The sequence below is a fragment of the Parus major genome, chromosome 6 (assembly GCF_001522545.3).
Source record: "Parus major isolate Abel chromosome 6, Parus_major1.1, whole genome shotgun sequence".
Lineage (NCBI taxonomy): Eukaryota > Metazoa > Chordata > Aves > Passeriformes > Paridae > Parus > Parus major.
In genome coordinates, this window is record NC_031775.1 from 21,685,101 (window position 1) to 21,699,927 (window position 14,827).

Genomic DNA, 14,827 nt, shown 5'->3' on the forward strand with positions numbered 1-14,827 from the left:
AGGTGCTGCGATCTTTCCTCATGTGCTGCACAGAGTAGACTGCCATTGCTTCGAGCCCTCAAATGCAGCTGAGCTGAGCTGTGGTCTTCTGTCTCACTTCACTTGTCAGACCTTTCAGGGAGCCAGTTCAGCTCAGTACCTCCGTGGAATTTGTGCTTTTTTTCAGCTGGATTACCAAAATCCACAGAGAGGGCATTGAGCTGAAGACAGGCTCAGCCATCTTAGGGCATCGCACTCCAGTTTCAATGTTAGGCACAGTGCTCCACGTAGGTTTATCCCTAGCCAAGACCTGACCTATCCCCTCCTTCATTCTCTCCACCTTTTGCTGTCTACCCCTGCATATCCTGTCTTGTTTTCCTACAGCTTCAGAGCAGCTGGCTGCCTTGCACACGTGGCTCCCATTTCTCTCCTGCCCGTGGCACCTTGGAAGCGCCCAGGGGTCTTCCTGCTGCGCTTGTCTTCTAGTCTCCCTGCCAAAGCTGCAGCTCCTCATTCCTGCTCTCTCACCCATCCCAACCTCTGGCATTTTTGCTCATCCGTGGATGGCTGAATATTCATTTCCTCCTGGCCTGATTGCTGTGAATACCAATTCCTCCTCCTTTTTCCGGCTGTTCTGTAGATTTTGATGTCTGCCAAATTGTTTTCATTCCCTCACCCCACTGCAGACTGAACCTCCGCAGAAAGCGATCCGCCCGGTGCAGAGCCCCAGCTCCCCACCCAGCCCTTCCTCCTGAGCTGAGTGATCAGGTTGCCCTCCTGCCTCCAACAGGGACAGACTTCTCCCTCCTCCTGCAAACAGTCAGCAAATGAGTGTCTCTGGTTCAACAGGCAGAAGAGTTGCAGGCCCCTGCAAGGAGACTGCAGCAGTTTGCGGTGGCACTGCGTGTTTCAGTGCAATGTTCCTGAGCTTGCCAGTCTGCAGATTGGTGCCAGGTTGCAGAGCCCTGTCCAAAGCAGCAAGCTGCTTGCTCCAAGCTGAAGCAAAGTTTTTTTAGGCTTGAGGTATGATCAGACGGGCCTGGTAGAGGTGCCCTGCATTCATGCTGAGCAGCTTGGTCATAAGCCCTGGCCTGGAGCCTGCTGCAGGTTGAAGCTAAGTGAAGAGGGGAATGTAGTGGAAAGGGGAGGTTGTGGTTCCATTTCCCCCAGGAAATCTGTGTGTAGTGGCAGTAGTGTGCAATGTTGAGGGGAGAGGACTGCAGACACCTTGGATTTGGATTTGGTGTTTTTTGGGTATCTTGTCTTGCCCAATAAAATACAAAAGGGAGACCAGAGTCTTCTCTTTCTGTCCAATAGTCTGGCTTATATGGTGCCAAAATGGAGCCCAGAGACTTCCACTTGCCCATGGCATCCTGGCAGTCACTCTCTCTCCACTGGTGTTACTGGCCCTAAGCAGCCAGTGGGCATGGGAGATGGGCTTCCTGCAGAGCAATGGGACAGCCTGGCTGCCCCTCTTCCAGACATGAGGTGAAGAGCAGTGCAGCTGGCCACTTAGCTCCACCACCGTTTGGTGCTAGAACAGTCCCTTCTCTGGAACACAGGGCTCATGGCTGGGAGGAACAGGGAGAGGAAGGGTGAGAAAGGGGGCATGGGAATGGTGGGCTCTTCTGGGTGGAAAGTAATGCCAGAGCAGAGGAAAGGGTGGACTAGAGGAAGGAAAGGAGGAGCAGGGAGAAAGAAACAAACCTGTAGGCTAAAATGGGAATAATAATCCACTGGATGCTGCTGCAACCTAACTCCCAGGAATGCTGCTCCAAGGCCCCCTCACTGCGTGGGGATGTTTGCCTGGTCCTGCACTGCCGTCTCTGCTCCTGTGCCAAGCCAGCTGTCCTGCCTGCAGCTCTGGCCTTTGTGGCTGTTGTGAAGAGGGCAGGATGTGTTTGCTTTTGCCTATCACGTATTTTTTTAAAGAGGGTGGGAGTTCCTCTGCTTGAATTCCCGGGGCTGATTTTCCCCATGATGTCTCTGGTTTCTGTGGCTTGGGGGACTCCATGGAGCTGGGGTCATGGTCCTCATCCAGGACTTTTGACTTGACAGCAGCTGTTTTCTTGCACTGCTTCATGCTTGGCAGTCTGGCTCTGAGATGAGCCAAAAGCTCTCCCAGCATAGGCATGCAGGATAGGCATGTGCCATCACAACATGGGGGTGCCTCGCATGGGCATCTCTGGGAGCACTTCCCAAACCCAGCATCTGGTTCATCTGAACTATGTGCTGTACTGGGGTCAGGCCCTTCCCCATGCCCAGAGCACCAGCTCTGTATGTGTCTCTGGCTCTTCCTATGTTGCTATTTTCTGATTAAACTGTGAGCTTGACTTCAATGGATCAGATGAAAGTGGCTGTCTCCTACTGTCTCTCCAATAGTTGTTATCTTGACCCTTTTTCCTCCTTCCCCACTCCTTCTGTCCAAAGCTGAGCCTCTAATTTTAGACTGAGGGAGATAATTGAGGGTCAAAAAAATTTGCTGTATAATTTCAACATTTTTTTCAGTGGTTGGGGTGGAAGACAAAGTTAGGAGCTCCTTGCCCTCAAACTTTTTTATTGCAGTAAAGAATGACACAGGGGAAGGAGTAAGTTGGTACAGTCTGCTCTGTGCATAAGTCATGCTGTTCCTTGCAATTAGCTAAAACTAAGAGTGTAAAGGTGTAAAATACTGTATTTCCTTTGCAGATCCTATTGACCGAAGAGTTCGTAGAGAGAATGCTGGAAGATTTAGAAGATCTGAATTCTCCAGAGGAAGTAAGGCTGCATCATTCCTGTATCTTCCATTTACTGTCCCAGAGAGCTCAGCCCATCCTACAGCTTGTCTTTGATCCTCCCCTTAGCCTGCAGGCTGCAGCCCTGCCTCATCCCTAGACTTGAGGCCATGCTAAGCCTTCACATCTGCTGTGAACTACTGAAGTACTGACAGAAGGGACTGCAAGAGCTACAAGACAGGGATAGGTAGTAAGGGAAACCCTGTGTTTTGGCTTCCATCAGCATCTTTTCCAGCATGGTATCTAAACACCCCAAATGAAAGCAATGCATCCAGGTGGCAGGGTTTCCTCCATGCCAAGTATAGATATTGTCATCACCAGCAGCTCTTAGCACATCACCTTCCCTGCTTTCAGAAAGGCTGAAAGTGATGGCAGCACATTTACTTTTGAACAATCTGTTGTACGGGCCTCCTTTAGTGGGTTTGGTAAGCAGGCAAGGCTGTTTCACATCTGCTATTTGGCCTTCACCTGCTGGCCCTGCACGGTGTGTGAAGGACCATCACCAGTCTGGAAGCATTACAGCAGCAGCCAGGGGGGCTTTATAAAAGCTGGTACTAAACTTCCCACTGCCATGTGATCCCTTCCTGGGGAACATTTAACACCCTGTCTCCCATGCATGCCATATAAATATTCTGCTTGACTTCAAAGATCAGTGGCAGAAATGACATGTAATATTTTTAATCCCATTTTTTACAGCTCCCTGCAGACTCTAAAGAAACTTTCCTTGGCTTATAGAGCAGCCCTCCCATCCCTTACTCCACTCCCCTCCCCCTCAGGAAAATCTCAGGGCTCTAATTGTTTAATCCAGAGTTGACTTAATGCCAGGGTGTTCTTCACTCTGTGAGTGAGGGGAGCACGCTGCTGGCTGTGCAGTGACTTTCAGGCCAGCTTTTATCCAGTTAAACCTAATCCAAAGCTCATTTTTGCTAGTGACATGGAATCCCAGGAGCACTTTGGTTTGAAGGCCCTTTAGTGAAGGCTTTGGACGGCTCATGTTCCTTCACTGTCCATTGAGGCAAAGAGCATGGCAGCTCCTGGCACAGCGACGGGGTGTTTGGTTCCCACTCACTGTGACTTTGCTGAATTAAAAAGTGAAAAACAAACAAATGCAAAGGATGACTTCTCCAAGAGGATTGCTTTGGAACCACTGCTGTTTATAAAAAGGAAAATACTTGAGATGAAATGTGATCTTTCAGCATCCAGATTCCTCCAAGGATTTGTAACTTGCAGGATCTGGGTTGGGCCAACTGAAAGCATTCCTCAGCAACCCTGACTGTTGCTGATGATGTTCATGTGGTAGAATGAAGCGCTGTGAGGAGTCTTTCCTTTGCTGCATAAAGAGACACCTGTGTTAAGTGAAATTAAGTGAAATAATCTGTCTGAGTATCTTTAGCATGTTTTTCACATGTCCTAGACAGCGACTCAGAATTCCCTGGGCTATGCAGGGCCAGTGGATTTTATGGTGCAAGCTATACACAGGGCTTGAGTTTATAAAAAAACTTAAATGGCACTTGAGCTGTTTGTTTCCTAGAGGACAACAAACAGGAGTTTGTGGTAGCCTCTATCCTGAAGAATCTTCCTACTGTATCCCCAGATCATGGATCAGACCATGACCTACCAGCATATTAAGGTCAATGGATACCAACTGCAGGTTACCCTCATGGGCAGCTGCAAATAGGGCAAGGTCAGGAGCAAATTCAGGTTAGAGAAACCTTTTCTGTGGAGCACGCAGATGGAGGGGTTCTCCTTTAGCAGGAACCTCACACTGAGCCTGTGTTGATGTCCACCAGAAACAGGGTGCTTATGGGAAGAAGGACAAGTAATTGGATAAAGACTGATGATTTCTAGATCGCTGTCCCCTTGCACCAGCTCTCTTATTCAAACAGCTCCTGAGAAGCCTGCGGTGCTGCTGGCCTGGGTCTGAGGACTCTGCTAGGAGGAGACCACTGTATCCCCAACCATTCTGAATTAGCCACCTCCAGAGCAGATTGTCACTGGTGGTGTTGGGTCCCCATGAGATTCTTCCCTGGGAGTCCCATCAGGGTATCAGGGAGTATCGCAGGACAAGGCAGTGCAACACTGGGTACAGTACAGTTTTGGAAACGAGACTGCAAACAGGCTTCCAGAGCTATCCCACATATGTTTTGGGTCCTCAGGCTGGCCACTGGGATTGCATGAAATGCCTGTGCAGAACTGGTGACCATTCAGCAGTGGATGGGGCAGATTTGTTCCCTAAGAGATTCCACCCCAAACCTTCACCCCCACCCCAGAGCTGTGTTTGAGAGACCTGTGTGAATGCTTGGGCACTGGTCATATGGTTGTGAGAAGGGCTGGTGGTAAGGCTCCTTGCAGCTCTGTTCCTGCATGGTTGTGTTTGGGTTGATGTTGGGGTGACTTCCTAGCCTAAGGAGGGGCATCAGGATGGGACCAGTAGACACGCCTTGTTTGGGAAACATTGGCCACAGACAGTGCTGTGTAAACCAGACTGGGGCAAAAAATCTCCCTTCTGTGTGTGTTTCAACCAATGTTTGCAAAACAGCCTGAGCAGCTGAGTGCCTGTGTGAGCACAAGGCATTGTACAGCTCTGAGGCCTTTGTGCCAGAGGTGGGAAGGACTGGAGCAGGAATGCTATGCAGGCACATTGGCTCTCCCCAGCCAGGGCAGCATAGTTTGCCTGTCACCCCGCAGAGCTCTGATTGCTCACCTACATTCCACCCTGAATGAGCAGGGATTTGGAAGCTGCCCTAAGACTCTCTTTGAAGCAGATGTGGGCTCTGGGGGCTGGGCTGGGTGAAAGGAGAGAGACATGGTTAGATAGGAGGGAAGACACTTCTGCTGCAAATCTTCTAAGAGGTTGGGAAGGGGTAATGGTGATGGGGGCAGGAACCCTCCAAAATTCATCTGATGAAATAAACAGCACTTGGGCTGAAATCTCAGAACTTTACTTTGGCAACTGAGACAGGCCACATTATCTAATGTCCACTGCTGTCCAAAATATACTGATGGGGAAATGTTTTCTTAGTGGCCTCTTGTTTTAAAAAATAATAATAACATGGGGCTGCCTGTCTTTGCAACAATTTTGGTTTTTTCAGTGCAGATTGCAGTGATATGCATTAACTGGTTCTCTTTACTGTCTTACAGTTTAAACTTCCAAAGGAGTACAGCTGGCCTGAAAAGAAACTGAAAGTTTCCATCTTGCCAGATGCCGTGTTCGACAACCCACTGCATTAGAGCTGAATTACACTATTCTAACAACTGGGAGAGCCAAGTTACTGTCCATTACCCAGTGACTCACAGGATAATTAATGCAGTAAAAACTCTGCCTGCAAATAAAAAGAGTTTGCTGCACAACCACTGCAAACAGAAGAGAAGCTACTCAGCACCAGCCCAGACCAAACTGAGCCCTTTCCTTTATCCTTCCCAAGGCTGAACTCTCTGGGAACAGCCTGCGTATGTGTGAGTGCGAGTGAGAAATATTTAACTATGAAAATTAGTAGTACGAATCCTTTCTCTCTCCTAGCTGCAGAACTCCCCTCTGCCTTAGCCCAGGGTGTAGACGCTCTGCGCGCCTGTATTTACACATACATTTCTGCCAGGTGCGAGCCTATAATCCATGGATTAAATGTTCTTTACGTGACTCTGGAGTCCTTTTGTTAGCCAAACTTTTACTGACTGCAGAACTGTTCTTCCATGTGCTATTTTTTTTTTCTTTTTAGAAATGGAATGGTATTTCCCCTGTTTAAAGGAGGCCAAAAGCTCACATGCTTGAAGCTGAACAGATTTAAAGATGAACTTTCTAGTTCAGTCAAGAAAAACAAATCCAGATCCTCCCTGCCCTCAAATTAGGCATGTTTTAAGTGTTGGTCTTGGTGCTATTAGCTATGGTATCGCTGCAAACAGAGGCAACTTTATTCTCATGCATCCTGTCCTTGTGCCTGAACCCCAGGGAAGGTCACAACCTCTGGTTTTGCACAAGCAGGAGGAAGAAAGCTACCGGGGCGGGGGAGATCTCCTGTTTACAGTGTGTTTATCTTTAAAGAGATACTGTCAAGTATTTTTTCCTTGCTATTGTACAGAATTTGAGAAGCTAGAAAGGATCATTTGTTCACAGGGACAACTTCAGCAGCTCTGCAGGATGAGGGGAATGCTTGAAAGCATATGAAGTGGAGATCTCTGCTGCCCTGGCACAGCAGAGAGGAGACTCAGCCTCTATGAAGCCAACTATTCTCCCTGTTCCAGCAGGGTTGTGCCCTAGTGCAGCTCCATTTTCCCCTCTAGCCTCGCTGTGGTGGCTCTTGTTGCTGACCTCCCTCCTTTCAGATGGGTTTGAACTGTAAAGTATCAAAAGTAGTTTGAAAATACACTCTCTCTAGATTCCCGTGACTTCCTTCTGGGAGCAAAATGTGTGCAGAGGAGCCGGTCTCTGCAGTGCCAGGTTGTGTCTCTGCATCAGCTGCTGGCCCTGTGGATATGCTGCAGCAAACCACCGCAGGCTTTACCCCCTGCTGCTGCTGCAGGTTGTTTCTGATGCATATTCCCCAGCCTTCCTCTGCCCATTGTCTTTTGGTGACAACTCTTCACTCCTTGTCAGGGGAGGTGCAGCTTTCCTTCCACTCCTTTCTGCCTGCAAGATAACTGGTGGTTTATGCGGAGTTGCTGTGTGATCCTAATACAAGTACAACAAAAGCTTTTAACACTTAACTCCCCTGATCAAACAGCAAAGTCCAGGAGGCCTCACAGTACCCTGGGGTTGGTTTTCTGTTTGTTTTCTGATTTAATTTCTTCCCAGCACAGTCAGCTTTGATGTTTTCTGCATATATTTGAGGCTGGTTAATGTTGGTCAAGAAGCAGAGCTAGGAGCCACAAAGCTTTCCTTGGACTTGCTACAGAATTCCTCTGTGGCCTCAGGCAAGTCACTCAATGTCTCTCTGTGCAGAGAGGGTAACTATTGACTAGAGGGCTGTAGGACCTACCGAAGCATGCCAGGGTTTGCAGGGGAGGGCGTGCTTTGTGTACAAAGTAGTATTTGTATTATTATAATTGTTTTTATATTATAATTTAAGGCAGGCCAAATGCAGGGTCCAGCACTGCTCTGCAGAACCTTCCTTTCTGCAAAGCTATGAAAGCAATTTACATGTAAATGAGTTTGTCATTTTGTCTGAACTCAGAGGATCATCTTAAAATCCTGCTGTGAAAGAACAAACTTTCAGATATCTGCATGTGCCAGCCAGAGTGATTTCTGTGCTGTGGCAGGCTGCATTCATCCACGGGATCTCTTGGCCAGTTTTCATTGTCCTGGTTAGCACTAAGCATCCCTTCTGCACTGTAGATGTATGTGCAAGGGACAGCGTGGGTGAGAAAGTGGCATGAAAACCTACCAGCCCAGCTTCAAAAATGACATGCCCAAGTGCCCCACCACAAGATAATGGCTAAACAGATAATTGTGGCAGTGGGGAAGAGGCAAGGGCAGCAACTACAATTTTGTCCCAAAGCCATCCAACAGTAGCCAGTGGATGCTCTTGTACGAGCTTGCTGGGGGTGCTGCAGCAGAGCTGGCCTGTTGCCACGATGCTGGCTGCTCTTCCTTGTTTCCAGATGCTAGGTCTCATTAAAAGGAGCTTAAAATCCTCATCTTGGTGGAGAAGGGACATTTAGAAGGTCAATTGTTGCTATTCCTGCAGAGATCAGCACGGGGCAGAGAGAAGTCCATCAGACCCTCTCTGGGCTCTGACACACATCTGGAAAGCTTGGGACCTCCTGCCCTATGAACTCTTTGAGCCTTCACAGCAGGGATCTGGTGCTGTATGCAGGGAAAGCACCTCCTCCAAGCTGGCTTGTGCTCTAGTTCTGCCTTTCTCATGCAAGTGTTTTCCTCACCGTATTTACTCTCATCAGACACTCTGGGCTGGGTTTCCATTGACTTTAGAGGGAGCACGGTGAATGCATGTGATAATCCACCCAGTATCCTTGTGTGTGTGTGTGTGTGTGTGTGTGTGTGTGTGTGTATGTGTGTATTTTTGTTCCATGTCATGTATTTATATATAGTTCTGTGTATTTGAGTTATGAACAGGTGGCATGCCAGAAATCTCTATTTCTGAGACACTTTCTCACAGATCTTTGCTGGTAGCCAAATAACAATTGAGGAGGGAAGGCTTGAAGGGAAGGAAGTGAAATCTTCCTATTTAGGTAAGGTGGGAAATATTAGACAAATAATTGCTAAAATAGAATTCTGTGTCTTATTGTTAGAGCAACTATGAGAACCTGGTGAAAGTCAGCCCTTGGTCATGTAGCTGCCTCTCAGCAATTTATCTTAGAGTAAGAAAGTTGCAGTTACTCAGTATCCTGAAGAGCTGGGCACCCACAGGACATCCTCTCCCGATTCACATCAAGTTTGCAACCGTGCCAAAGGCTTACTCACTGGCAAGTAAATGAGATGTGAAGTTTGGATATTTTCATCTTAGGTCAAGAGGACATGTCTGTATGTGAAAGAAATGGAAAAGAAACCTTTGTATTTTAGTGAGCAAGTAGTTTTGAAAGAGGGAAGTCATCCATGTTAATAAATGCATGGTGTTCTTCTAGCCCAAGCCTGCTGAGATGGTAGGACCACTGGTACTGATTTTTTCTTGACTGTGTAGAAGGCCTGAAGCAGGTTTGTGTGAAACCAAAACCTGTGGGGCTTGTGTTGGCTAAAGACAGTGACCTGGATGGAAATGAAAGCAGTTTAGAAGCAGTGAGTGATTTCTTTCTTCTGAAGAAATCTGGCTATGCAGTTCAATTCAGATATTTGGAAAGATGAAGAGCCTTGAAAATCCAACATGTGACAGCAATTCTGAAACAGGAGAAGTCTTAAAAGCCAGGGCTACTCTCTCTCCCTCTCAATTTCTGATTAAAAACAGGACAAGGAATGTATAATTTCAGTATTAAAGTATGTAGGGTGTGATCTGAGCAGAGCAGCCAGTCTTGTAGCTGCTGTGACCATATTTTCAGTGGCTTAGATAGGTGGTGCCTGCTGTGTCTAATTGTTTGAGGACGGTGTATATTGATTTTACTCTACGTGGAATTGCCAACAGTGATTTGAAATTATATTCTGAAGCTCTTTGCTTTAAATATTCAATTGCTCTTGGATGGCTTTTGAAATTATACCATCAGGTCATCAAATGGTCTTGGGAGAAGTGAGGGTTGTGTTGTTTTTCATCTGGGACCAGTAGAAATATTATTTTTAAAAACCCCAAAAGACATGAAAGCAATGCTTGGCTCTTCCTGCCTCCTAGGTTGGCATCCAGAATCCATGTCCTGCTTTTCCAGCTTGTATTCAGCCAGGGCAAGGCAGGATCACATCAGGTAGGGAGAAGAGTTTCAAGCCAGAGGAAACCCTTAGACTCATGTGTCCAGTTTTCCCCTAGCCCAGAGCATGGCCTTGTGCCTTCTGCCTCCACTGTATCAAATCTTGGGCTTCAGCCCCTGTTTGATCTCAGCCAGGTGAGGAGGGGTTCCAGCACCAGGAGAGCCCTTCCACCTCCCAGGGACTGTGTGACTGCCCTCCTGTGAGAGAACATATTGTGCCTTAATTTTTCCTGTGAGTGAAGCTGCAAGGGCAGACAAATTGTCAAGCAACAAAGAATTCCTTTCTGTGCATCTGTCCCTGTTGATAAATGCCAGCCTGCACAGCAGCCAGACTGTATCCAAAGCAATCTCAAAATCCACATTTGCCTATGGGGTTCACCTCTTAAGATTTTAAAGCAGAATTTAAGTCTCTCAACCTAACAAGGTCTGTTTCAACCTACTATTTTTATAACATGATTTCTGTTGTGCAGTGTCTGTTTGTTCTCTTTTCTTTTAAAAAAACCCAACCCTTGTGTTTGATATAAGTCCAAAATTTCAAATGGAGAATAGGCCTGAGGTTGCAAATGTGTTTTAAACATGGTCCCGTATCGACTTGTCTCTTAGGCAGTGAACCTGTCGTGTATCGTGCTTCACCACCTCTTCATTTCTACCATGATTGTTTCCCCTGAAGTCACTGACAGACCATAAAATCATCATAAGTGGCACATTAGTTCACAAATGTCATTTCTAGTCTGCTGTGAAGGGGCTGCCCTGTCCCTTTCCCTTGCTGGAAGACCACTGCACCATTCACCATTTTCCTGTGGAGCCCCGATGCAGGAGAGGATTGTCAGCCCAGGAAAGGCTGCACATGGCAGATGTGGCTGACCAGGGCCTGGTTGTTTTTAACTGTCCTGATGCTGTGCCTGCCCTCTATAAAAAGAGGAAGAGAGAGAGAAAAAAACCCAACCTCAAAAAGCCAGAAGAAAATTTCCTGCCGATTGTCGTGTTTTGCAAACACTGGTCTTTTCTCTTGCCCTCTCCCTCTGCTCTCAACGAGGCTGGAGATGAAAATGGCTCCTTTGTTCCTTTCCCTGGGGCCCAACTGCAGCGAAAGTGCGGCTCCATAAACTCCACGAGCGGTGAGGGTGGGAGGGACCGAGCTGTCACCGTGTGCTGTAGGTCCTACATAAACACGGCTTGTTGACAGTGCCCCGAGCAGGATGGGAGCAGAAGGGCTCTGTGATGCTGATGATAAGGCTCCTGTGCCCTTCTTCCTACAGAAGCAAGTGGGATGCAAAACCCACAGGGGTTGAGGAAGGGGAGGTGGGTGTGAGTGGCCATGTTGTTCTGGTAGGGTCTGATCACAGGCTTGGGGGCTCTGGGCTTTTGGCTTTTCCCCAAAGTGGGAATTTGCAGCCCCTTGGAAGCAGGCAGCATCCCACTACAGGCTTGTAGTGGTGCCCTGCCCCCTGCACTGGGATGTTCCTTGCACCCATCCAGCCCTGTAGTCCTGATACTCTGAGTTTGGCCACAGTCATGCTCCAAACCCAAATTTATTCTTTCAAAACCCTTCTCTTGTCCAGCCTAGGCTGGACACATTAACTTTTCCCTTTTTTAAAAATGAATGGAGGTTTTTCCTCTCACTGGGGACACTACTTGTTTTGTGTGCTGAATGGGAGCAAAGGCAAGGTTCCCAGGGCAGGGGACACATGGGTGACTGGGACCACAACAAACCCTGACCGCTGGGGTTGCCCTTGCAGCCCTGAGGTGAATTTTTCAGTACTTCAGCTGTGTGTGTGTGTGTGTGTGTGTGTGTGTGTGTGTGTGTGTGTGTGTGTGTGTGTGGTCTGCGGGCATGGGGGTCGTGTGGATGGAGGAGCCCCAGGACACTCCCAGCGGGGCTGGAAAGAGCCTGTGTTTCTGTGGCCGGTGTACCAGTACCTTGTAGATGGCCTTTCTTCCCTCTTCCCCCCCTCCTTTTTTTTACAAAAGACAAAAAACAAACGGAAAGCTAAACTAGCAGAGGTTTTTAAATATTTTATATTAGTTTCTAATGTAAATTCTTACATTGTTATTGCAGTGCTGGGTGTGTTTCGCCTGCACGTGACTTTTTGTAATATTTTTGTGAATCACTAAACTTCTTTTTTTTTTTTCCTCTCGTGTATTCTAAGTGCATTAAAGGTATTTGCAGAATTGTCAGTGTCCTTCTCTGCAAGCAACGTGGTGGGACTGACTGTCTCCTGCTCAGCTCTGTGACTCCTTTGGCAGCTCCTCCTCATTGACACCTTCCTCCCTGCTCCCAGGGAAGCGGGGTCTCTTGCCCAGACCTCTGGAGTACAAGTGGGGGAGGGACAGGGATTTTTTTTCCCCCTAAAAACTCAGCAAAATGACGGGTCCCAAGATCTGCCAGGTTCAGCATCTTCCATGAGCATCTGCCAGCAAAACCCCTTGAGTGAAGGCAGCCCGAGTGTCCTGACAGAGCCAGGGTTTTCCATGCTCGTTGGACAGGCTGGAATGGGGAGTGCTTGCACGTGGGTCCAAGGATGCAGCCAGTTGGCCGAGGAATGGCAACCTCGTCCACCAGCACAGGAAGGAGGGAGCTGGGGTGAGTGTCGGGTCAGGTCTGTGTTCCTGTCCTCTGCCAAGTGCCTCCTGGCTTCAGTGGGATTTGTGGGGGTGTGGATGTGTGTGTAGAGACCGAGTATGTCAGAGAAGAGACACAGAAAACACTTATGAAAAAATATTACTGAGCTCATGTTGCAATGATTTCCCAGTAACACAGAATGATTTTGCAGTAATCTTTTTACACTCCTCAGTAATAAATGCCTTTAAGGCCAGAGAGAAAGGGTGGAATATCTGGGTGGGGGGGAAGGGAGATCTCAGTGCTCAGAGGAAGGATGACAGGGAAAGGAAAGGATGCATGGAGAGCCAAAATCCAGCTTTAGGCAGGTTTTACACTTGCTCTTCACAGGTGTTATCTCAGCCCACCCTGCATCAAAAAGGAAGCAATCGGCAGAAAGGGTTTCTGCAAGGATTTCTTTTCCTTTGAAGTTTGGAGTGAAAGCCATCCTTTTCCTAAGACCTCTCCCACAGCAGCATCCAGACACAAACTGCCCCAGCCCTAATGCAAAGCAGTGAGATCTCCAAGCTCTGCCAGTGCAGAACAGCCCCTGCTGGACATGACAAAGAGAACATCACCACAGCTTGGCCAGGTTTCACCCTCTCACTTGAGGAATCTTGATGGTCAGCTGGGTTCCCCAGTGAGGTTATTTACCCAGACAGGGTTCTGGGAGGAGAGAGGCCACCCATAACTAGTTCTTTGGCCCAAGACCCCCTCATGCTTCTTGCCTTCCCAGTTTTCGAAGCATACACAAGCACAGGGCTGCCCCTTTAGGACATCCCAGCAAGGATGGCAGAGCCAGACCAGCACGAGACCCCCCATAGTGCTGGGAACCCTCGTTGCCAGCCATTTGGTTAATTTAATTAATGAATTAAATGATCCACTTTTGCCTTTCCTGTGGTGGCCAGCAGTACCCTCTTTGCAGCAGTGCATCCCAGCTGGTTCCTCTGTTGGGCCCCAAATCCGGAGGGGACGGTGGAGCTGTGGCACAGTGGGGTGCCCCTCTCCTGCTGGCACCCTTCCCCCCAGGGCCCACCACCGGCACAGCAGTGCCCAGCCCAGGCAGCCTCACTGTTCTGCCTCCACCCCAGCCAAAAGCACCTTCAGGCAGTGAATTTAATTAAGGTTTCTGAAAAGCAGTGTCTGGGAGCCCCTCCTGGATCTGCGGCTCTGAACTTCATTAGGAGCGGTTTGTTGCTAATAATGCCGGCAGCTTCTCTAATTAATAATGGAAGGGCTGTGAGCAGATGCCAAGCCAGGAGAGGGAAGGGATTTGTTTGTTTATTTCACTCCTCTCTTGGTGTTTTTTTTCTGGAGTGTGGAGAGAGGGCTGGGGCTCATTTCCCATCTGAAAAGTGAATGGCGGTGCCTGGGAATGAGTGAGGAAGAGGGTGCACCTGGGAAGCTGAAGAGGGAGATGGAGTGGGGTGGGAGATGGGCCCCCACGGGTGGAACAAGGGAGCATCCCCCCAAGCAAGGGGTTCCTACTTCCATGGTGCTCCTTGCCCACCCAGGACAGAGCCAAAATAGCTGGGCTTGGGCACCCAGGAACAGTTCTGACCCCCAGCCCCCTTGCAGAGCATCACCCCCACAGTATGTCCTTTCCCATAGCACATCCCCATCCCAAGGCATGTCCTCTAGCTTCTAGCAGGATGGTGCAGACATGGGAAGATGGTGTTCTCTTTCCCTCGTTTCTCTCCTGCTTGCTGTCTCTCCCAGCTGATGTTTGTGGCACAGCTGGCCACAGCAGCACCTCACTGCAGAGGAAAAGCTCCCAACACAACCCAGTGCATAGGACTCAACATGCTAACACCTCATATTCCTGGGGGCCCCGTGGCCAAACTATGACTGGAGAGGGTCCCAGAGCAGCCAGGCTTGGCCAGATCCTGCTACCTCCCTCTGGCACAGGACAAGCACCTCCAGCCCCACAGCCAAGCTTGGGGGACACCAGAGAGCCAGTAGGCATCCTTGTCCTGTTGCTTGTCACAGCCTCAGGTCTGGTGCAGGAAACCAGGACCTGTCAGGAGTGGGAGGAGACTGTATGGAAGCCCCCTGCATGCCCCAGCTCCCTGTCTAGGCACCCATGGCATGCCCAAAAGCTCCAGCTTCTCCAAACAGCTTTTGGAGCGAC

At 48.7% G+C, this 14,827-nt stretch overlaps 1 protein-coding gene across 2 annotated transcripts in view; it reads left to right on the forward strand.

Annotated features, from left to right (window-relative positions):
* Positions 1–12,269, forward strand: part of SUFU (SUFU negative regulator of hedgehog signaling) — a 90,216-nt gene extending 77,947 nt beyond the window's left edge. For both annotated transcript variants that reach the window (XM_015633359.3, XM_015633360.3), the window contains exons 11-12: positions 2,668–2,736; positions 5,895–12,269. In XM_015633359.3, the coding sequence (XP_015488845.1) occupies positions 2,668–2,736; positions 5,895–5,984 (159 nt within the window). In that variant the 3' untranslated portion in view covers positions 5,985–12,269. The remainder of the gene's footprint in view (positions 1–2,667; positions 2,737–5,894) is intronic.
* Positions 12,270–14,827: the final 2,558 nt, after the last annotated feature.